The following is a 23,075-nucleotide window of genomic DNA, read 5'->3' on the forward strand; positions in this document are numbered from 1 at the left end:
GACCTCCAGAAGGAACCAGCCCTCACACTGTATTTTGGAATTCTGGCCTCTAGAACTAAAACAAATGTGTTGTTTTAAGCCATTCAAGTTTGTGACTTTTTAAAGCACCCACAAGAAAGATACAACATAAGGAATATTAAAATACATGGACAACACAGTTTGCAGAAATGATCTAATGCTCAACGCAGGGTCATCAATTTCTGATCAAAACTAAAGGTTCTGTATCACTTACAAACCCACTGTTCAGAGCAAACAGTAGGTCTACAAAAAGGTTAATAAACAGTTTAGTATAATTAATTTTTCCTTTTCTCTGTATAAACTTTTGAAATTAGTTGAAATGTCTGTCACAACCGTCCTCAGAATACCTGATTTAAGATGGCAGTTTCAACAGCCTAGAACCTAAGCATCAAAATTTCACTTTGATGAAAAAAGTTCCTCTTAAGCATCACTGGAAACTAATTTTAGTAAGAAAATCTTTCCGTGTTAATGCATATTCCAGTTGAAACTACTAAACTCAAAGGGTCTAAAACAGGTACTCTAATGTCTTAGTGGTGAGTCAATTCCTAGGTAGGTTGATAAGAAAGTCCAGGGTTCCTGAGGACAAATGGGCCTGGAGCCCTAGAAAAGGAGAAAGGGGTCTAGGGCTTTCAAAGAGAAAAGGACAAATTCTTTTCTATGTTGCTTTGTCTTAGTCAATATAACAATGTTATCTTGCTAGAGGACATGTTTCTCCTTAACAAAGACCTTCTGACTAATCCTGTTATCTTAAAATGTATATTATGGAGTGAGCCTAGTAAAATCTATTGTTCATTCTAATCTTGTTAATTTAAGATGTATATTGTGGGAGTGGGTCTGAAAAAAGTATATAAGGCCTGGATAAGACTAGCTTGGGGGGCATTCCCCGTCCCCCTTCTGATGTCTGTGTCAGAAGCTTCCTCTGTCCCTTTTTTTACTTTAATGAAACTGCTACACGAAAGCTTTTGCGTGATCAAGCCTGGTCCCTGGTCCCAAAGCTAAATCTTCGGAGATCACAATTCCAACATCGTTCACTGTAAACTATCAGTGATACCACTGATCATACTTATAAACATGATGTTATTAATTCAATGAGTATCTCTAATCCCACCATAAAGGTCACCAGAAAAAAAAAAGTCTAATCACATAAAGGAATATAAAACTATTTATTGACCACTGTTCACCAGTATTTACAATAAAGTAAACAATATACAGTTGAATAACATTCTGATTACTACAGAGTTATTGTTTTTCTTGGCTTCTGCTGAACTAGTAACCCAAAATACTGAGAAAATTGAGCCTTCACGTAAGGAATGGATCAGTCAAGTCTGAAAAAACATGCAGGTCAAGCATAGATTAGAAAAGTTTGTTCACTCAATTTATTCCTGTAGATTGTAAATTGCCAAAATTTAAAACTATCTGATTAGGTTTCCATGAACAAATCTGAGACATCCCATGTATCACAACCTTTCCTAAATATAGCACAGAGACTTCAATTTCTTGTAAAACAATGGTTCACCAAAAGGAACCATCAAGTGTCAATTTAACTAAGTTTTGCTTTGCTATATTAAAACATACCAGAATTTTTCTACTTTTTTCATTTGGTTGGGAAGGCTGTTGATAGTGATAAAAATTTTCCTTCTAGGGTTTCTGCATATAAAACTGCATTTATATGCAGATATGGATGCAGATTCTGATAGGGACGCTTTAAAAAAATTACCCAATTAATTTGTATAATTAATTACAAAATTATTTAATTTGAAAGGTTAAGACTTAAATTTTCAATCTAAGTTGAAGTTATTTCTTATATTGCTCAAAATGATGTAATTCCAGAACATGGGCTTATCCATGGTTATGAAAGGCTGTTGTTTAAATATATTTACCAAAACAAAAACCACAACAAAAAATTAACTCCCAAACCATTTACATGTCTTTTATGTATACACATATAAAAAACTTAGAATGGTCCTCAGGCATATATGAATTAAATGCAAATTCTAAATTCTGATTGAGTAATGACTATAGAGGTTTCCTCCAACATTTAGAAAAACTGTTCTCTAATGCTGAGGAAATATACCATGGTATCAAATTCTTTCCTACTGAAGGAAGCAACTACAGAAAGCTTTTATTTGTTCAAAGTAACCAGTGCTACAGATGGAAAAAAAAAAACCAATGTAACTTCCCCAATATTACTTCAAAACAAACATATCAAACCTGATTTTCATTAGAATGTAGTCATTTCTTCACACTAATAAATCAAAAAAATCAAGACCCACATTTTTTATATATATATAAATATATATAAAAGGCAATGCAAACAATTATTGAGCCTCATCTTCTGGACAAGAATGCCAAGTTAGTCTCTCTTCATAAAAAGCAATTACAATTTGAGGACACTTCATATTTGCCTCTTTTGCCAGTACCAAGTCCGCCTCATCGGAATCTTTCCTGTCATGAGAGAAAAAAGTATTCAGTTAAAAAGCCTAAACATTTTTTTTCAACTGATAACCATGCATTTAAAAAATCGTAATTCAATCAAAACATGTTTAAGTGCTTCAAGAGGGTTATGTGGTTACCTGTGGCTGTGTCCCAATAAAATTTCATTTTCCAAGACAGGTCACAGTTTGCCAATCTCTGCTTTGCTAAGGAACGTGAATCATTCTTTCAGCAGATAACTACTTTCTACCTAGAGTGTCCCTGGTGGCTGGCTCAGTGCCAAGAATCTGCCTGTCAATGCAGGAGACAAAGGTCTGATCCCTGGGCCAGGAAGATCCCCTGGAGAAGGAAATGGCAACCCACTCTAGTATTCTTGCCTGGAAAATCCATGAACAGAGGAGCCTGGTGGTAATAGTCCCTGGGGTTGCAAAGAATCAGCCACGACTTAGTGACTAAAACCAAGTTGCCACCTAATGATGGTGAACTATTTATAAAGCCTAGATAGATAGGTTTTAAAAAAATTCGCAAGTTTTTAAAATAAAAAACGTTATCTATTCTTACTTTATAACAGCAATTACCCACACTCACCATTTCATGAGGAACATTAATTCTCCACTGCTGTCTGTGGCACCAATTATTCGTTCTGGATCAAGACCTCTGGCAAAACCTCTTGGTTTATCAGCCTGTTCGGAAGAAGTTAAATGATTATATAAATGTTTCCACACATTTCATCACAGAGCAAACTAATATTAACTTCATTTGTCTTCATGACATATAGCCTTCTGATTAGAGCAAGAGTACTAAACACCTTTTAATTTCCATTAAACTTATAAACAGAAAAAATAAATTTGGATGTCTATAAAAATATTCTGAATAATAAATCAAGAAAACAATTTTTTTCAAAGACACCACAAGGCAGGACAAAACCCAAATCTGTTATTTTTATTTAATGACTATAAATTCTTAAAAGCAGTTGTTTCAAATTACTTCTAGGAATCAGTATAAATTACATATTTTTAAAAGCACAAATTATAAATAGCAAAATCGTAAAAAGTTAAAAAAAAAACTGACAGTAACCAGTGCTGTAATCAATCTGAATGATAAGAAATCTTATAAAAATAAACCCGTGGTTCTCAAAAGTGTGGTTTGAGGGACCCCCAGGGATGCTGGAAACCTGGACTATTTATCTTCATGATCTCCTTTTTTCATGTATCTGTAACTACATAATCTTCACATACTTCTACCAAGCAACATATCACAGAAAACTGAATACTGAACTAAAGTCTTATTAAGACAAACACTGACAAAATTTGCAAAAATGTAAAATGCCAGGCCTTGTTATTCTTAACTAAAAATACGGTATTTTATAAATTTCTACTTTAATTTCAAATGCAGTTAGTACTGACAGTTATAATCCATATAAACAAGTTTTTTGGGATCCTCGAGAATTTTCTAGAGTGTAACAAATCCTTTTTTCCCCCATGAGACTTTTACATCATTACCTCAAGCTCTGGAGTCAGACTGCCTAGGTTATAATGATGTGCCTAACCTTTGTGGCTTTGAGCAAGTTAACTTGTGATTCAGGTTCATTTTCCATAAAATACTATTAATACTATCTGTTTCAGTCATTTCAAAGTATATGAAATGCAAATTTAGTTGTTCAGAACACTGCCTGGCACATTACATGGGCACAATACAGGATAACCATTGTTCCCTGGTGGCTCAGTGGTAAAGAATTCACTAGCAAATGCAGGAGATGCGGGTCCGATTCCCGGGTCAGGAAGATCCCCTGGAGAAGTAAATGGCAACGCACTCCAGTCTTCTGTGGGAAATTCCACGGATAGAAAAGCCTGGAAGGCTACACAATCCATGTGGTTCCAAAAGAGTACCACAGAACTTAGCAACTAAACAACACTGTTATTAAACGGTGCTTCTGTGGAGTATATGGTAGACTTTCAATTTCCTTATAACTGATTCTTAACATTGCCACCTTTTTGCTTTGTTTGCTAAAGCATTCAGAACCAAATTTGTAGCCCACATCTGTTTTCCTTCTATAAATACAAGGATTATTATACACCTACGATTTCCACAGACTTGCCATTAAGTTACTGGACTACCTGTAAAGCACTTAGAATATAGTTCAAATTACCTATTTTTAAATCCAAAGTCCCTATCAATAAATCTGTTAGGGTTAGGTCCCCAAGCCTAAATATAATTCAGACCCAATACTTTTCCCTAAATTACCATGTTAGGTCAAAAGGCAGGGCAAGTATAATCAGTTTTAAAGTTGAGGGTAGAAGCAAGGATGTAATTTGCCCAAAGCCACAGAGAAATCAATAAAGCAAAGGTTGGTTCAAAATACACACGCAGTGAATGAACCAGTTTTCTCAATTCATGCCAATAAAAAAACTATTACACAAGATTATATACTTCAAAATCAAAGTATTTTTTGGGAATACCAAGGATCATACGCCAGAATTTTGGTCACTAACACTCACTAATGATTTATTATCAGAATGTGTAAAAAAAAAACAAAAAAAAAACCACACATGTGATGTAGATCTTTTTCACTGTATTGTAAGTGACTTTCGATGATCTAGCTTTGTATTGTTTTTATTTAACACAGCTGGTTTAGATCAGAGGAAATTATCTCATCTGGGGCCAAATCCATCAATGTACCCGAAATAACAGTAGCACAATGATTTAAAGAAATTTAAGTGCTTACTGGACATTTACACAATGTAGGGTTAAACCATGCTTCTCTTTTCATCCTAAATATTAAGTATTTAAAGAGCCTTTTTAATGATATTTTTGAAGTATTCGTGTCTTAAAAAGTATTTTAAAAAAGCCATCCTTTTACAAAGAAGCCAATGTTATATACTTACAGCATCTCTTTTCTTCTTTGACTTGCTATCATCAGATTCACTGTCAGATAAAGATTTTCTTTTTGTTCCATCTTTTTCTTTACCAGCTTTTTGAGAATTAAGAAATGCTTCAATTAACTCTGGACAATCTAAATTTTCTTCAGGTTCCCAAGTATTGTCTGCACTGTGTTGTTTAAAAAAAAAAGTTCTTGGTTAATAAGCACCGTACAGATCAATTTAATAACACCTGACAAAAAGCCCTCTGTACTGCAGATACTTCCCCCTACCTCCTACCCACTACATGAAGAATCTGTACTTCATTTTGTCTACTTCCACAGTCTGTGCTAAGTGGGTAACCTGCTGTATTACCTCCCAGGTAACTGAACCTGACTAGTAGAATAAATGCAGCTAATATTTTTCCAAGTTACATGGACAACTCACTTTGGGATTTCTCACTCTCTTTCAGAAAAGTGAATTCTGTATCCCACCCCAAATTACTTTATCAGATAGTGTCGAGGGTTAAGGCCTCGAATACTGTGTTTTAAAAAATGTTAATTCAGAAGCATTCTCAAAAGTGAGACAGCATTTTCAATTTCTGCTGTAGTATTTCAATTCTACTCAAATTCTGAAATGAAGAAAGTTTTTACATTTTTAATTGGTTGGGAAAAAATTTCAAAATAAAAATCATGTTTTTGGGACCCATAAGCAAAAGCATTATTAGAACACTGTTTACTATATTGCCTATTGTTGCTTTTGGACTACAGTTACAAAGTAGCTGGGACAGAAAGCCACAGTCCCAAAAGCTCAGATTATCTTCTAGTATGGGCTCTTTAGGGAAAAAACTCGCCAATCCCTGATAATAAGGCCAAGATGACCATTTTCATGTTTTTCAGAAGGGCTGGAAAGAAAATGAGTATCAATTACCAAATGTGAAAGTGAGATCAGCCTACAACATTTGTGACACGATTGCCAACTTTGTGTGCTTTGATCCAAAAAACTTTTACAGAACTACACACAATGAAATGAATCATTTTAGAGATGCTAAGAAAGATGCTCTAAACCTCTGGTTACAACAAGGTCTGTTGATGTCCCGAGACTAAAATTGGCAGACTTAAGAGTGGAGGAGGACAAAAGAGCTAAAGTGGAGCCTCCATTCTGTAGTGTTATTTTAATCAAATATTACCTAATACATTATACAGCACATAGCAGGTCCTAGTCACACTAGTGGCCTTAACCATGGAGAGAAAGAGGGAGGAGTTAATTTTCCAATGTTTTGATGGCTAAGATACAAACAGCTTTTAATGCCTCAGAATAAAACAAAACCCCCAAAACCTGTCTGCCATATGAGGGTAATCACTTCTTCAGCAAATTGGTTAAGTCTTACTTAAAATACTGCAGACTTGGATCTAATTGTAGGAACTTTTTTTCTAGTGCCTAAATCACAAACTTACACACATATACTTAAGCTCAACTAAGGGTACTACAAGAATAAAACAGAAAAACATAAATCTTCCACTCAAATCATAATTCCCAAATTGCTGTGGAGGTGATTTTAAATGTGAATGGTAAAAGAAGCAGTAGATAAAAGAACCATCATACTCCCCATCTCAACCAAGCTCAGAAAACTTTTGTCCACCTCCACCTACCCATTTTCAATAGTCACTGCTCAGTGTCTTGCTGTTTTTGTGGTGTAAGATTAGAATTCAAGTAAACTGTACATGATAAAGTTTGAGTATAATATCTGCATGGAAGTTATTCACAAAACAGTAACATAAAGACTGGTTTTGGTAGCAATTACTAACAGGGAAAATGAAGAACCAGGTCGCTTAAAAAATGCCCAGGCTCTACTTATAGATTAGGAGAACAGTAAGCCTAGGGTAGGATCTGAATTGTGATGAGCGCTTCTGTTTAAGACCCATTCTGCTGCTGCTGCTAAGTCACTTCAGTTGTGTCCGACTCTGTGTGACCCCTTAGATGGAAGCCCACCAGGCTCCCCTGTCCCTGGGATTCTCCAGGCAAGAACACTGGAGTGGGCTGCCATTTCCTTCTCCAATGTGTGAAAGTGAAAAGTGAAAGTGAAGTCGCTCAGTCGTGTCTGACCCTTAGCGACCCCACGGACTGCAGCCTACCAGGCACCTCCATCCATGGGATTTTCTAGGCAAGAGTACTGGAGTGGCTTGCCATTGCCTTCTCCGTAAGACCCATTAGTATACCTTATATAGCGTCAATATTTTTTAATGTCCACTGTAGGGAAACAATATAATTAATTAGTACAGTATCCAACTACATTATAAAAAGCAACCTGTACTCTATATAATTATATAAATTTGACTCTCCAAGGTAATCAACTAGTCTCAAATCTACTTGTTTAGAATTACAGGCTAAAGACTTGACTCTTTAAACAAGATACCCTGGATTAAAGGTGCCTTTAAATTCAAAGAAACCTATGAGAAAATGGATAAAAAGATTTTAGGCTAAAAACAAATTTTAAACACTACTTAAGTACAGTTAAACATATAATAAAAGCACTTAGATTTCTTACTCTGTAAACCCCTTCCACTTCAGGAAATACTCCACCTTCCCGTTCACTACACGGCGGTCCAGTACTTTCTCTACTACAAATTCTTCAGGTTCTGCCTCTTCAACTTTTTTACTCTTTCCATTTTGTTTCTTTCCCATTTTTTGCTAAAACCAAAGACAGAGATTTAAGAAATGTCTTTTTCTTGTTTGATTTTTGAATACCTTTTAAAGGCTAAAACTGCTGATATTATCATTGCATTTAACACCTAAATTTTCACTTTTATATCCCAAGGCAAACACTTTCTGAAAAAGTTAACAGATAATCAGCAAAATAAAGGAATGGTTGATTCTGTGGGTTTAGCTCAAACCTATCCCCCACTACCCTGCAGTGAAATAATTTAATCAGACATTTCTTTTGAAAATTGTTTTATCTTTTCCTAGTCTTATTTCTACATAGTCTACAAGACCAAGTAGAGTTTTCACTCATTGTAAACACAAGACGGCAAAAAACAACTATTAGAAACTACTAGAGACTAATACAAAGAAGAATAACAGCAACAGGTCTTATTAGGTGAACCAGAGACCCATTAAAAATACAGCTCCCAAACACTAAGGCAGACCCCCCTTTTCAATTCAAACACCAACGTTAAAATCTGAACAATAAAGAGAAAAGATAGCTGCAGAACGAAAACGTGATTCAGAACCCTGATATCAATTGCAGGGTCAACCAAGGAGACCATAAATAGGTTAACCGTTTCCCCCATAATTTCGGAAGATATTACTGACCACTTGGAACAAATCTATAACACTGTTTCTTCAAGAGGCCAAAATGCTGGATCAATTCTCGAATGAGAAAAAATATCCTTTTTTTTCTTGGTTTCTCAAGATAAAGACTCTAACTCAAAATGGAGACTAAGGGGGGAAATCCCACATTATGTTCATCTTGGAAACATTTCACCTTAAAACAGGTGCTATTTTAAAATCTTAATTGTCCAATTACTAAAGTCATCCCTCACACTGCATGAAAGCAGGGGAAATTAACACCAATGCCTCAAGATTACAAAGGACATTAAAAAATATGTAATTTAGAAGTGTATACACACACTTCTAAATAAATATCCTGTGAAAGAAAAATCCTGTGAAATTTAAATAATGCAGCAAGCATCTGATTTGGTTGGATATCATTCTCCATGTTAGGCCGTACAACTTTCATTAGTCAAGATACTTGGATATTGTACTCAGTCCAATAACTTTCTGCTTCTGTACAATACAACAAAGATAGTGGTAGTGGGAAGAACGACGAAAAATTAACGTAGACAAAAGCTTACTAGATATTGATTCTAAATGAAAAACAAAACTATGTCCAAGAAAGATAAGAGGCTAATGGAGTAAAGAAGAGACAAAAATAAACACAGAAAATTAAAAAATAAAAAAAATTTAGCAGAGGAAACAAAATATTTACTACTATAGCGCTCATAGAAAAAGAAAGTGAAAGTGAAGTCGCTCAGTCGTTTCCGACTCTTTGCAACCCCATGAACTATAGTCCACCATGTTCCTCCGTCCATGGGATTCTCCAGGCAAGAATACTGGAGTGGGTTGCCATTTTCTTCTCCAAGCCAGTTTCAAATGCTCATCTTTTTAAGAGAAAATCCACTCACTTTCCCACTTAAAGCACACATTACCTCACAACACTAACAAAATTATTTAAAAATGAAAGGTAGATACTGAAGACTATCAAACTGTAAGCAGGAGCAATTTAACTTTAACAGAAGTATTTATTTGCTTTCTTTATCTATATATTCATCCCCACAGTCTCAGGGACAGGTAGCTCCTTTCCCATCCAATACTTTAAGGATACTGGTGATTGTGAAGCCAACTTAGTTATCTACATTTTGGTTTATTGATTATGAAATGTGAAAAGACAGTTCATTCCCGAGGAAGTGTTGGAAGATGCTTTGGGGTTTCCCCATCGATGACTGGGAATAAATAATGCCTCCAGACAGGCTTTACATTTCATATTTAAACATTTCTCAGGATGTTTGACTTTAAAAGTGCAATCTAATGATAAATAAAAAAAACCACCAACTTGCCCTTTTGTTGTGAAACCCAAGGGGAGAATTCACAAACCAAAACGAAATGTTTTGCTAATTTACATGTTAAAACCCTAACCTTCATATACTTGCAATTATTAACACAATGTATTAGAATTACATACTGTGGGAACCATAAATTTGAATTTCGTGATTTTTATGTGAATGTGTCAGTGCTTATGTTAAAATTTGTAATAACGTGGCTGAATACACATATGTCAACGTATTTGTAGAACTTTTAATGAAACCTAAGAATGCAAACTGTGGGTTTAAGAAACTGCTGGAAAGAAAAAAATTGTTCAGAAGATCTAGTCTTCTCTTTTCTGGACATATGTGTGATGTTTTTCATGCTGAGTATTTAAAAAAACTGCACTGCAATGATTTAAATTTAAGGCCCTTCTGTATTTTAGAATAAGCACGTTTGAAATATGACAGTGACCAAAACAATTCGAAAGACACAATGACTTTCGTCTCAATCTAAGTGTACAAGATAGCCATTCTTTAAACAGGGCAACACTGAAAATACCTGCTCTCTCTAGAAATCAGTAGAGAATAACTTAGAGAACAGTATACTAATCAACAAGGCTTTACTGCTTTGTCTGTCTATGCTTCTAATCTTCTTCCATGTCATGTAAACTTGTGTATCTTTCTTCCAAGATAAAAATACTTGGTAAAATTCACATTGTGCTACCCTCCCAAAATTAGGTTTCTTTAAATGACTCGAAACACTATGAAGTCAAGTGAATGTTTTTTGCTTATAACTTCTCCCCGTAACAGTTGTGGGGGAGAGGGGACTTTGAACTATATATGGGTATAATTACCCAACCACAGAGATGCAAAGTTATAATTTTGGGAGGAAAAAAGTTTGATTTAGATCCTTAAATATTTTAGATTTTCATTAACTTACCAATGTAGTTTTATTGGAGGCCATTTTTTATTGCAGACTTGAAGAGCTATTACTAGAAAAATGCATGACAGTTAAGAAGTTTGTAAGACATAAAAAAGATAGCTACACACAAGTTTTGTTTGGATTCCAACCCCCATCTAGGTAGCGCAAGTCATCAAACGTATATACAAGTCCAAGGAGAAGCAGTTCTAAGATTCTGCGTAAACTAGTGATACGTGCCCGAGATGTATGAGTGCTGCAATTCATCTCTTATCTATACCTTACTGAGTATCCGCGAAAGCTTTACAAAAGGGTAAAAATTTGACAAACTTTTTTTTCCAATCCAAATCCCATTTAAACCAAGTCAGCATTTTTAAAAAGCTAGGAAAATAACTTGGTTCAAAATCAGACAAGTGCCCAATCTATTACAATAAATCAGTGTGAATTTTTCCTCTAGACTTATTAACAATCCAAAGAGTCGTCTATGTAATTTAATTCCAACTTGGTTTTTTCTTAGAGACCTTCCCAATCACTAGTTGAAAAACTAAAACACACCGAGATGCTCCAGTTACATTTCGTGCCACTTTTTGAAAACAGATCAGCTATTTCTGCACTTTCATCCGCTCCGCATAAACCCCTACCCCACCCAGCTTAACGCGGCCTTAGCGCCCGGCCCCCAACCCCGCCACACGAGAGCGCGGGCCTCGTGGTCAGCGCATCCGCGGGGAGAAACAAAGGCCGCCGCGCGGGGGCTCAAGGGCACTGCGCCACGGGGCCCGCGCCTCTCTCCACCCGGCGGCGGCCACGTAACGGAGCGCCCGCCGCAGTCTGCAGACCACTCGGCTGCGCGGATGCGGGAGAATGCACCGCCCTCCCTGGAGGCCCAAGTCGCCGACCAAGCACGGGACGGGAAGCAAGGCCCCCTCAACCTCGTCCGGGATGGGGGAGGGGAGAAAAAAATGAGCTTTGTCTAGAAATAAGGCGACTGGCGCCACAGCTTTCAACCTTGTGAAGTGTCTCGTCCCCTAAACCAACTACAGACGCCGGCCCGGAGCCAGGCCCGCCACGGGGTCTCTGTTCGCTTCTCCTTTCCTTCCCGCCAGGTCCTGACTCGGGGTCCGGCGAGGAATGATAGGAAGCGGGGAAATGGGGGTCTCTGGGGCTTATGTGGTATCTTAAGCAACACCACCGAGTGAAAGCTAGAGAAAGAGAAAAACACCGACTTCACCGCCTCTGAGCTGCTCCGGGTCCCGGGTCTGCGGCGTCTCCGGCCCTGCGCGCCTCAAGCTCCAGTCACAGCCGAGGGGGAGGGGGGCTGGGGAGCTGAGCTGCGCTGCGCGCGGGGCCGCCGCCGGGGGGAGGGGGAGGTGGCACCGCCCACGCCGGGCAGCCGTGAGGGGCGGGGTGGGCGCGCGCCCCGGGGGGTGGGGCCGCGCGCCGCGCAGGGCCCGCCGGGAGCCCGAGCCCGAGCCCCGGCCCGCGGGAGTCGGGGAAAGGAGGGGGCGGTAACAGCGGCGCTTAAAGAGTTCCCGGCGTGGCGCCTGGTGGTCCCCTGAGGGGAGGGCGAGGAGGGGGCTGAGGCCCGCGACCTAAGTCTACTCGGCGGAGGAGTTACCTGCTTTGCTGCAGCCTTAGCGACTGGCGCCAAAACAAGACTCCGCCCACTTCCTCGCCCCTGGGGTTGGGCGCCTCCAAACGCTGGGGGTGGGTGGGGGGAATCGGGAACTAAGAAGGAGCACCACTTTCGACTACCCGAAATGTGGACCCCAAAAACATTGGCCAGGGTTAGGGTGCTGGATCGTTAAGTGTAATTTGTTGACTAGAAGTCGCTTTGGGTGTTTTCAGAAGGTGCCAGTCGGTTCTCCGCGCAGAGAGGGGAGGATAGGAGAAGGTGGGGGAGGGAAAACACAGTGGAAGAGGCTACAAAGATTTTTTTAAACTGGGGGCCGGAGAAAAGCTATCGAAGCGTTGCTGTAAGGACCACCTCCCGGGTTGAGGGGGCTGGACCTTTGGGTTGAGGATTAAGCTCCTCCCAACAGCGTTAATTTCAAACTGCGCGACCGTTTCTCACCTGCCCTGCGGGGGCAGGCCCCAATTCCGAGAGACAGAAATACGCAGGACTCGAGCCTTCCGCAATTTACAGAGCCCTTTTACGCAACTGACGTCCAGCACCAGTGCTGGCCTTAAAGGGGGAGGGGCACGCACTTGGCGCTAGGAGGTCGTAGAGCGTTCCCGCCATTGGCGGCAGTTAGGACGTTTACGCAACGGCCTGACGTAGGGGAAGACGCGTTAGTCGGGGGAAGGTTCTAGAAAAGCGGCGGCAGCGGCTCTAGCGGCAGTAGCAGCAGCGCCGGGTCTGGAGTGGAGGTGCTCCGGCGGTGTTGTTTCTCGAGCAGCGGCAGTTCTCACTACAGCGCCAGGACGAGTCCGGTTCGTGTTCGTCCGCGGAGATCTCTCTCATCTCGCTCGGCTGCGGGAAATCGGGCTGAAGCGACTGAGTCCGCGATGGAGGTAACGGGTTTGAAATCAATGAGTTGTTGGAAAGGGCATGGCGAGGCCGTTGGCGCCTTATTGGAAGTCGGCCATCCGCCTCCGTGGGAGAGCGGCAGCGAAATTGGGCCACTTCATAAGCGATTGGTCTCAGGATATTTCTGGAGAGAGGTCGTTAGCAGAGGCCTAATTGTACACCTTCCCCACCCTCAGCCTCACGGCGCCATTTCCCTTTACTGGGGGTGGGGGATGGGGAGCTTCCACATGGCGGACGCAGCCCCACTTTACTGAAAGTAGGGCGCGGAGGCAGGAATTTCTAGTCCGTTTTTAAAGAAGGGTGGTTTGGGGGTCCCGGCGTCCCCGCGTTGGAGCGTTTCGGCGGGTTTTGGGTCCTAGCGAACTGGGCTGCGGAGCTTCCCCTCCCCCCTCCCGGGAACCGGATTTGGCGGCCGCCATTTTCATTTCTCTTCTTCCTCGCAGCGATTTCTTTTTAACTCTCTAAATTTGACTAGCTTGGCTTTTTTCAGTGAGGACTAGAAGTGGGTAACTATTTCTTTCTCTTTTCGGACTGTTTTCATGCTGTTTCGAGGTGGATTCCGAGTGTTTAGGGAGCTTGGAGCTTTAAAGTCCTGCGCACCTCATTAGAGGCTCGCTCCCTTCCCCTCGATGAAATGGCGCCATTGCGTTCAGGAGCCGCACCGAAGGGCGGGGGGAGGGGCGGCGTTCTCCTGGGCGGTTTCGCTCGGCTTAGGAGGTAAAACCCTCTAGGGTGTTGGGCCCGGTTTCACGCGAAGCATGGTATAAAGACCCCACATTTTGTTTTTTAGTCCTTGTTTGAGTAACAGTTTTACCTGAGTTTCCGGTGATTGAAAAGGCAGTTGAATCGTAGGAAACATAAAATGAAAATTTTAGAGAAGATTATCGATTTTGCGGGAGTCCGTGGGGAAGGTGGTCTTTGGGGGGGGCGGTGTTCGGTTCAGAATGCTTTATTTTCCTGACGGATTCTTATTTAATCGTATAATTTATTTGTATTTTAAGTAGTATTTTTACCGGGGAAGTTAATCTTTACTGGGTAAGGCCACGGGTGTTTTTTAGTGATAAACTCGAAATTATGAGTTTAGTTGTACTCTGATTAAAACATGGTTCGGTCCCTCAACGCGTGTTCTGCTGTATACAAAACTTTTATTAGGCTGAGCCACTATGTTTTTGAACTTTGTCACTTGCTTTTCTCGTTTATGTTTGCAATCATGGTTGATGATTACATTGATAAGCATAAGGTCTCAAGCGAAGGGGGTCTGCCTGGGTATTTTCATTGACCCTAAGCACGCTTATAAAATAACTTTGTTTGTAATCGATAGTGGACAGCGGGTAAGTTTGGAAAATGAGGTAAGTAATGAGTTTTTGCCTTTTGTTAGTGATTTCTAATGTTGTAGATGTATTTTAGTCTCTTTAATTGGGTTTTAAAAGGCCAGTTAACTGACAAGTGTTTGGAATAAATAAAATATGCTTGAGTGTCCAAATATCAGTATGCCAAGTTACCGTTTTAATAGATTGTTCTTCAATAGTGTTTCATAACCTAGTTTGAGAATTTGTTTTTTCAAAAATTTCAGAATCTTAAAAGTAACTATACAGGAAAAGAAATCTCTGAATTTCAATCACTGTTTTCTGAACTGTGGGAGAATATCATGCATGGAGAGAAACTTCATGGAACTATGGGTTGAGTGTTGTAGTTCTATTTAATAAATTTAACTACATGCACTTGGTGGCTAACTTTCGTTTCTAAATGTTATTGAACCAAGTCCACTGAAAACCAAATACAATGATCGAAGCTTCCTTAACTGATAGCCCAAAATACAGAGCTATTAATGTAGCTTATGTGTGTGCTGGTTTGTAAGGATTGAGATTTCAGCTCAGGCTCTTTTAATGTGAAAGTTGTTTTATGCTGTATAATTTGCCAGAAGACCACTGAGTTCTACATAGTGAAGTGTAAATCGTAGTAGTGATATTTTGTAACTAGAGGGGATAGTCACAGTGGTCATTTAAATATTTTTATGGTTTTTGAAAGGTGATTACAGGGTCTTTTACTGTCTTTTGGTTTAGTAATAGTTGATTGTGCCGTCAACAAAACCAGCTATGTTAAAACTGTGCATTAGACACCGTTAATCATAAAAGTAATTTGCTCAGAAAAGATAAATTTTGAGGCTATCTTGCCACATATATTGAACGTTTAAGATTTTCTCTGGAGAGTTGGTATATGAGGAAAGAGTCAATACTAAGTTTTTCGGGGTTTTGAAAATTGAGTTACATTATAATCACCACCAGAGGGAGCAATGGAAGGGAAACTCATTTTTTAAATGCTAAATCCAGGAATAAATGGGAACTGGGGGTTATAAAGCAAAAGTTGTTTATATTTTAAAAACTTGTATTTGAAATGTAAAAATTTGTTCTGAGTTATAGGATCGAATGCAGATGTTGATAAGACTCTAACATTAACAGTCACCAGGGAATAGATTTGTTCTTCAGAAAGATGTTTTTAAAACTAAGTGATGCTATATTTGTTTAAACTCATTTAATGTCAAGTAAATTTATATCAAGAATAATGATTTTGAAACGTGTAGTTTGGCTGAGGCAATTTTTTTTTTTTGGTGTAACACAACTAATATGCAGTTTAACATATGGTTTAAATTTGATGTAAGTTTTTTTTTTCCCCCCAGAAAACTTTAGAAACTGTTCCTTTGGAGAGGAAAAAGGTACTCTGCCAGCAGGTCACCTCATATTTAAGAATTTTATTTCCAGCATACAAAGAGAAAATGTAAATAAAAATTGAAATGCTGTTTTCCTTTGCAGAGAGAAAAGGAACAATTCCGTAAACTCTTTATTGGTGGCTTGAGCTTTGAAACTACAGAAGAAAGTTTGAGGAACTACTACGAGCAATGGGGAAAACTTACAGATTGTGTGGTACGTTAATTGTGGAAGTGCTTAGGGATACTAATCCTTCAACTGTTGGATTTCTTTGTTAAAGATGTTAAGTGACTTAGAGAAAATCACTTAAATTTATGTTGATTATTTTAAAATGCTGTAAGTAACGAGATTAAATGGTAACTTCATTGCTTTGTATTTCAAGGTAATGAGGGATCCTGCAAGCAAAAGATCAAGAGGATTTGGTTTTGTGACTTTTTCTTCCATGGCTGAAGTTGATGCTGCCATGGCTGCAAGACCTCATTCAATTGATGGGAGAGTGGTTGAGCCAAAACGTGCTGTTGCGAGAGAGGTGAGCAAATAGGCAACTTGTTTGTTCAATAAACAATTGAGGCCAAAATTCTGTTTCACGGTGACTTTTCAAAGAACAAGGTTCTTTATCATAAAGGTGCCTTAACTTAGTATTTGGCCGTAAGATAGAAACCATGCTTATTACCCAGATAGTGTGCTCTTCTGTCAGCTTTTGTGGTTTCTTCTGTCAGGATGACTTTTTTTCCTCTTATTTCAGGAATCTGGAAAGCCAGGGGCTCATGTAACTGTGAAGAAGCTGTTTGTTGGTGGAATTAAGGAAGATACTGAGGAACATCATCTTAGAGATTACTTTGAGGAATATGGAAAAATTGATACCATTGAAATAATTACTGACAGGCAGTCTGGAAAGAAAAGAGGCTTTGGATTTGTTACTTTTGATGACCATGATCCTGTGGATAAGATTGTGTGTAAGTGTCTATAAGTGCTAGTATTGTAGCTCTTGAATATTTTAGGTTTGGGGTAGGTTAACACCTACAACTTTGTTAAAAAGTGAACTTGAAACTTAGCTGTTACAGGAAGCTGACTTAATGGACTCTGAACTTTTCATTCCAGTGCAAAAATACCATACTATCAATGGTCATAATGCAGAAGTAAGAAAGGCTTTGTCTAGACAAGAAATGCAGGAAGTCCAAAGTTCTAGAAGTGGAAGAGGAGGTAACTTGTAATTCAGTTTTTTTCTTAGGATTTATTTGTATAAATGTTAGTTACTAACCAGGGTGTTTATTGTAGGCAACTTTGGTTTTGGAGATTCTCGTGGTGGCGGTGGAAATTTTGGACCAGGACCAGGAAGTAACTTTAGAGGAGGATCTGGTAAGTCCACCTTCTAAGCTTAGGAGGGAGAATGTGCTTGAAAAACAGTTTTGATTGGCATCTAGGAAGTCCAGCCTACTTTGTTATCTGTAAGACTTAAAGTGAGATCTGTCCTAATGGGATATTCTAATTTGGTCTAGCATTTAAAATCAGAGTTATATAGCTCTAATCAAGGACAGATAATTGCAGAGATTGTTTTATGGTCTTCAGTTTCTGGAAGAGTTAAAAGGACATTGTAGCCATTTTAAATTTAGGAGACATTTTATGAATAGTGAGTGTAAATACAGTAGAGGTTTGAAGAGATCTGAAAGTTTCTTTGCTTTAGGCTTTATATGGGTTGATCTCAGTTAACTATGTAGTAAGTAGAAAAACTGCCACTGTCAACTGCTTTTTTATAAGTGGACAACCTGGAGGAAGGAGAGGCTTAAAAGTTGAGTGACATGAACCAGAATAAAATAATTCACCCTTTCTTCTGCCCTTAACAGATGGATATGGAAGTGGCCGTGGATTTGGGGATGGCTATAATGGGTATGGAGGAGGACCTGGAGGTCAGTTTCTTCTACTTTCTGATAACACTTGTCTAAAATCTTAATCACACTGTGTGCTGTCCATTGGAGTATAAACAATGAAATGTCTCTTCTAAATTTTCATCTTAGTTGTTGAAAAGTACCAAAAAAATTACTTGAAGTTGTGGTTATACTTCTGCAACTATCAATTGGGTAGATTTTAAATGAGAATTTAAAAGTTGCTCTATTGTTTCTCAAGCAAAAGAACTGGAGATAGTGATATTTTGTATAGTGTTTTTCTTAAAAGTAGTAAAAAGTGGTTATGAGCAAGATGAACATTATGGTAGGGGAGCGTCTGTACGATGTTGTCTCATTTCTTACCAGGGTGAATCTACCATGACAATGTCCCAAAAGTCCCCAAGAGAATTTTTCCAAAACATACCTAGTGTGCCTCTGTCCAGCTAAGGTTTTAAGGCACTGTTAAGTATTAGTTCATGTGTTTTATTGAAATACAGAAAAGATAGGTACCTACTGATAAATGTCATAAGAAAGAGGTTTGAAACTGAGCTCAGGATAGACTTTATTTCTGGTTTTGCCCTGATTGGGCATGACTTGTTACTCCTACATGTCACTTTTTCCAGCTTTGCTTTGAAATCCAAATACTGATTTGGTTTTATGAGACAGATGAGTTTTTACACTTAAGTTTTAAGTCAGTGCCAGTTTGTTAATTTCTGGTTCTTCCCCCCATTTCTACTGAAGAGAAAGGTATGGTGGGCATTTTTTTTAAGAGAAATGGTAGGTAATTCTCATTAGCCCACACGTCTTGTCTGCCCCACCTTACCTCACAATCTTACACAAATATAATTAGTATTTCAAAATACCGTCAAGAGAATCCATAATATCTTTAGTTTTGGGGGAGACCATTGGCGTTACACGTATTTGTAAAGGTTTTATCCAGTTGGTTTGTGGGTAGGCCTTCCTCGCTGGCAACTGTTCACCAAGGTGGATATTCAGAATCTGCCCTTGAGGCTATTTTAGAGGAGATACTATAGAAAGAATCTTTTACTTATAAAACTGAGTTGTTTTGGAAAGCTGGAAATGGGTGTAATAAGACAGTTCAAATGGCGTTGAAAATACTAATTACTTAAAGGCTTATTTTATAATAGGTGGCAATTTTGGAGGTAGCCCTGGTTATGGAGGAGGAAGAGGAGGATATGGTGGTGGAGGACCTGGATATGGCAACCAGGGTGGGGGCTACGGAGGTGGTTATGACAACTATGGAGGAGGTAATAAATTCACCTGCAACCTTTATGTGGGAATTTGGATTGGAATTAATGGCTTTGACACGTAAGATTTTTCATTTCGTTGTTGTCAATAGTTGTCTTTAAAAATGTAGAACTGTAGATAGGTGTTTTGCATTATGATGTGTTTTTGTGGGAAATTTGTCTAAAATACTGAGCATGTATCATTGGTTTAATACTTGACTGTATGAGGTTCATTGTGCAAAAATTTCCAAATTTTTTTTACAGGAAATTACGGGAGTGGAAATTACAATGATTTTGGAAATTATAACCAACAACCTTCTAACTATGGTCCAATGAAGAGTGGAAATTTTGGTGGCAGCAGGAACATGGGGGGACCATATGGTGGAGGTAATTAGATTTTTCAGATTAGTGATGAAATGTGTTATTAACTTTTTATGACTTGAAGATGACAGTTGTTCATTATGTTTGGGTAACACGTCCCACCAAATACAAAGTGTTATGGAGATTAAAGTTGTGGGAAAATAAGAAAGTAACATCACTTTGGGAGATTGTTGTAGAGGTTGAGGTATCCAGTAGTGTAAAAGAAATGAATTACATGTTTTCAGTGGGGTTTTTCCTTTTGGCTGACTAAGAAAAAGCCAAATTTGCTGAGACCACTTTGCAAGTGGTATAAATTTTGTATGACTTGTATCTTTGAAAGCTAGCTTAGTAAATCTGGATTTTCAAATCGTTGTTATTCTTGAGAAAGTTTAGATTTCTTACATTTTCTTACTCTGGGTATACTTTAAAATCTCTTAACTTGTATGATTATGGAAAAGAGCCCTCTAAAAGAATAGCAGTGGTAATCTATGAATCTGAATAATTTGTCTCGTGAGTAAAGAGGTATAACTAGAAACAAGTAATGGTCTGTGATAATTTGGGAAATTAAGTTTGCTTTCTCTTATTCCATTAACTTTAGGAAACTATGGTCCAGGAGGCAGTGGAGGAAGTGGGGGTTATGGAGGGAGAAGCCGATACTGAGCTTCTTCCTATTTGCCATGGGTAAGTAGCTTTTAAGTTTTACATTGTTAATGTCTTGGGAGACCTAGCTGCCAGGAGTTAAAAGCTTTTTAGGATCATGTTATCTTTCCTTAAAATCTGGTTAGATGGATAATTTCATAACCTATTTTTTTTTTACTCTTTACTTCTGTTGAAACAGGCTTCACTGTATAAATAGGAGAGGATGAGAGCCCAGAGGTAACAGAACAGCTTCAGGTTATCGAAATAACAATGTTAAGGAAAATCTTATCTCAGTCATGCATAAATATGCAGTGATATGGCAGAAGACACCAGAGCAGATGCAGAGAGCCATTTTGTGAATGGATTGGATTATTTAATAACATTACCTTACTGTGGAGGAAGGATTGTAAAAAAAAAATGCCTTTGAGACAGTTTCTTAGCTTTTTAATTGTTGTTTCTTTCTAGTGGTCTTTGTAAGAGTGTAGAAGCATTCCTTCTTTGATAATGTTAAATTTGTAAGTTTCAGGTGACATGTGAAACCTTTTTTAAGATTTTTCTCAAAGTTTTGAAAAGCTATTAGCCAGGATCATGGTGTAATAAGACATAACGTTTTTCCTTTAAAAAAATTTAAGTGCGTGTGTAGAGTTAAGAAGCTGTTGTACATTTATGATTTAATAAAATAATTCTAAAGGAAATTGTGTAATTATAGACTTTTTATTTTAAATAAGTTAAGGAGTGGGTAGTATAATTAAGGTCTATTGCAAAGCTGTTATATTTGTGTAAGATAAATGCTGGTCAGATGTAAGTGTGTTGTCTGCAATTCATGAGGATTAAATTATCTAGATAACTTAAGGGATATCTCTGCAAGGAGAAACACCTTTTTAGATCTTTTAGATGCTGCTGCTTCAATGCAAGGAAAGGAAAATAACCCCAGCGAGGTACTCTTCAGGGATACAGGTCTAGTACAAGAGAACTCTTTGACGGCTACTAAGGTCAGCCAGTCTTAAAAAACTGTGCTGTTTCTACAAAGTTTTAACTACAGTAGTTTTTAAGGATGCCAACGAAAGCTGAGGGTGTAGAGCAAAATAGTTCTAAGCTTCAGTTAAACTTCTTTAGGTAAGATCTCATTTACTTTTCCTTTCTTAATTTTCCTCCCCCAAAGATAAACTAATACTCTTCAATGGTCTTTCAGTATAGTTGGTTCTTATGTAGTATAACATAGCTATAAATTGAGTTTAACAATTTTATAAACTCAAGAGAATAATTTTATAAACCCTGTTTTCCAATCTGTCATTTTACTTATATTTTGGTTGTTTTTTTTCCCCCCTTTTTTTCCTTCTTTCCCACCCCCTCCCCCTCTATGAAGATTCAGGTGCTTAACATATCATTTTTTTCCCTGCTGGAATTTTAGCATTGATATGAACCATGGACAAGTATATTCTGCTGCCACAAAGACTGTAAAGTGCTTCATTTCAACAGCTGAGGCAAGCCAAGTGATCATTAATAAAGCTTTTCTTGGTTCCTTCAGTGGTGTTGGTAGTAAAATGGTAGGTAAAAGTTAGGCTGCAAGTTAAATCATGAAATTTCCCATCGTTACACCCTACTGTATTCACATTTCTTGGATCAAGCATTTTGAGTGAACTAGGGCTTTTTTTTTTTTTTTTTTTAATTAAAAATAAAGACTTTTTTTTATTTTGATACTGTTCTAGCTTTACATGCATATCAGGATCAGGCTAAGGAAAAGGTAGGGCAAAATGGTTGGATCTACTTTCAGATAATATGTATTTATGAATAAAGTGCCTACATTATAAATCTGTACATATCCAATTCTAAATACTTGGGTTTAAATGCGGTAATTCTTAACCAATCCCCTACCCAATAGGAGAGATGTAGGTTGGCTGCTGAAATTTCATTTCTTAGATGTCATCAGAGATTGATTGCCTGGCTTTATTGCCTTTTCAGGAATGTGATAATCAGGGCATATTCTACTGTATGCACCTGAGTCTTCTTTGATCCTAAGACCACCACTGAAGTTATTTAGGTTCTTTGGACAAACATGATAAACTTCTTCAGATACTTTTTTTTTCCTTTGGCAGGAAGGTGTCTTGCTGCAGGTAACTAATGAAGAAGTGGTCAACCACAGAGTCTTCAAGAAATAAGAAATTCTGTACCATCTGAAAGTAGTTCTTGTTGGTGCCTTCATTTTAAAAAAGCACTCTTTAAGATTAAAGGGAAATGTTTTCTGATAAAACAGACTTCATTTAGTTACAGGGTCTTAATATAAAACAATTACAAATTGAGTATTGTTTGTAAAAGAGTAAACATCAAGTCAGCTAGAGATAAATGTTATCATGTTTTGAATTAGGTTTTGTGAGTAGACAGATTAAAATTCTATTTTAAATATAAAGTTATAAAATAAATACTTTTGTATTCAAATACTTGGTGTAATGTTTACACATAAAATGTGAATCTTGTTCTATGAACATTAAGTTGTCTAAAGGATTGCCATCCCCTAGATTTTTTAAAGCAGTTTCACAAAGCAAATGCATATTGCCATTTTCCTTTCAATATTGATAGACAAATGAGAAAAGCATTGTGGACATTACTGGCTGTCCCTAATAAAATGCCATTCTTTATACACTGTATATTCAGCGTTTGAATAATGCTGTAGATTTCTGGCTTTGCCTTGTATGTTTAACGTTGCTGGTGGTGGTTTTAAAATAACTAAGATTTTAACCAGCTAAAGTGGTCCAAAAGAGGTGGCTGTGCAAGTGCACGGAGACATAAAAATCTGTGAATTAGGTTTGTTTTGTTGTATTACACTTAGTATCATGGTTGTCTTGAGGGGTTAAACATGATGGTATAGCAGGCAAAGACTTTGTTACCTGGATGTTCACTTGAAA

At 38.1% G+C, this 23,075-nt stretch overlaps 2 protein-coding genes across 8 annotated transcripts; one reads left to right on the forward strand and one right to left on the reverse strand.

The window, feature by feature from the left end:
- Positions 1-1,162: 1,162 nt before the first annotated feature.
- CBX3 (chromobox 3) lies at positions 1,163-12,171 on the reverse strand. 2 transcript variants are annotated; one of them, XM_055420991.2, is made up of 6 exons: positions 12,035-12,169; positions 10,833-10,884; positions 7,858-8,000; positions 5,337-5,499; positions 3,040-3,134; positions 1,163-2,463 (listed from the first exon to the last, which is right to left on the reverse strand). In XM_055420991.2, the coding sequence occupies exons 2-6, from the start codon at positions 10,854-10,856 to the stop codon at positions 2,337-2,339; spliced, it is 552 nt and encodes a 183-aa protein (XP_055276966.1). In that variant the 5' UTR covers positions 10,857-10,884; positions 12,035-12,169; the 3' UTR covers positions 1,163-2,336. The 2 variants fall into 2 exon arrangements, with proteins under 2 accessions (XP_055276966.1, XP_055276967.1); XM_055420992.2 differs by lacking the exon at positions 10,833-10,884 and having other exon boundaries at positions 12,035-12,171.
- Positions 12,172-13,107: 936 nt separating this feature from the next.
- Positions 13,108-22,817, forward strand: HNRNPA2B1 (heterogeneous nuclear ribonucleoprotein A2/B1). Of its 6 annotated transcripts, none has more exons than XR_008685256.2 (13): positions 13,108-13,322; positions 16,016-16,051; positions 16,149-16,259; positions 16,426-16,572; positions 16,789-16,999; positions 17,145-17,246; positions 17,322-17,402; positions 17,888-17,950; positions 19,075-19,194; positions 19,438-19,560; positions 20,132-20,214; positions 21,584-21,719; positions 22,269-22,817. XR_008685256.2 is itself a non-coding variant. In XM_055420995.2 (12 exons), exons 1-11 carry the CDS (start codon positions 13,317-13,319, stop codon positions 20,191-20,193), a joined length of 1,062 nt encoding a protein of 353 aa, XP_055276970.1. In that variant the 5' UTR covers positions 13,108-13,316; the 3' UTR covers positions 20,194-20,214; positions 22,269-22,817. The 6 variants fall into 6 exon arrangements, 4 of the variants coding, with proteins under 4 accessions (XP_055276970.1, XP_055276973.1, XP_055276969.1 ...); XR_008685257.2 differs by having other exon boundaries at positions 21,584-21,656; XM_055420995.2 differs by lacking the exon at positions 21,584-21,719.
- Positions 22,818-23,075: the final 258 nt, after the last annotated feature.

Source organism: Moschus berezovskii, chromosome 3 (assembly GCF_049115385.1).
Source record: "Moschus berezovskii isolate FMDL1 chromosome 3, NW_MosBer_1.0, whole genome shotgun sequence".
NCBI lineage: Eukaryota > Metazoa > Chordata > Mammalia > Artiodactyla > Moschidae > Moschus > Moschus berezovskii.

What these genes read in the sequence shown, in the direction of transcription:
- CBX3 (XM_055420991.2), bottom strand. Translation starts at nt 10,856, where the DNA reads ATGGCCTCCAATAAAACTACATTG. An exon ending in AAGTGGAAGGGGTTTACAGA is followed by an intron (nt 5,500 to 7,857) that starts GTAAGAAATCTA and finishes TAAACAACACAG; the next exon opens with TGCAGACAATACTTGGGAAC. An exon ending in CAAAGAAGAAAAGAGATGCT is followed by an intron (nt 3,135 to 5,336) that starts GTAAGTATATAA and finishes TCTTCCGAACAG; the next exon opens with GCTGATAAACCAAGAGGTTT.
- HNRNPA2B1 (XM_055420995.2), top strand. An exon ending in GTATGGAGGAGGACCTGGAG is followed by an intron (nt 17,951 to 19,074) that starts GTCAGTTTCTTC and finishes ATTTTATAATAG; the next exon opens with GTGGCAATTTTGGAGGTAGC. An exon ending in TTATGACAACTATGGAGGAG is followed by an intron (nt 19,195 to 19,437) that starts GTAATAAATTCA and finishes TTTTTTTTACAG; the next exon opens with GAAATTACGGGAGTGGAAAT.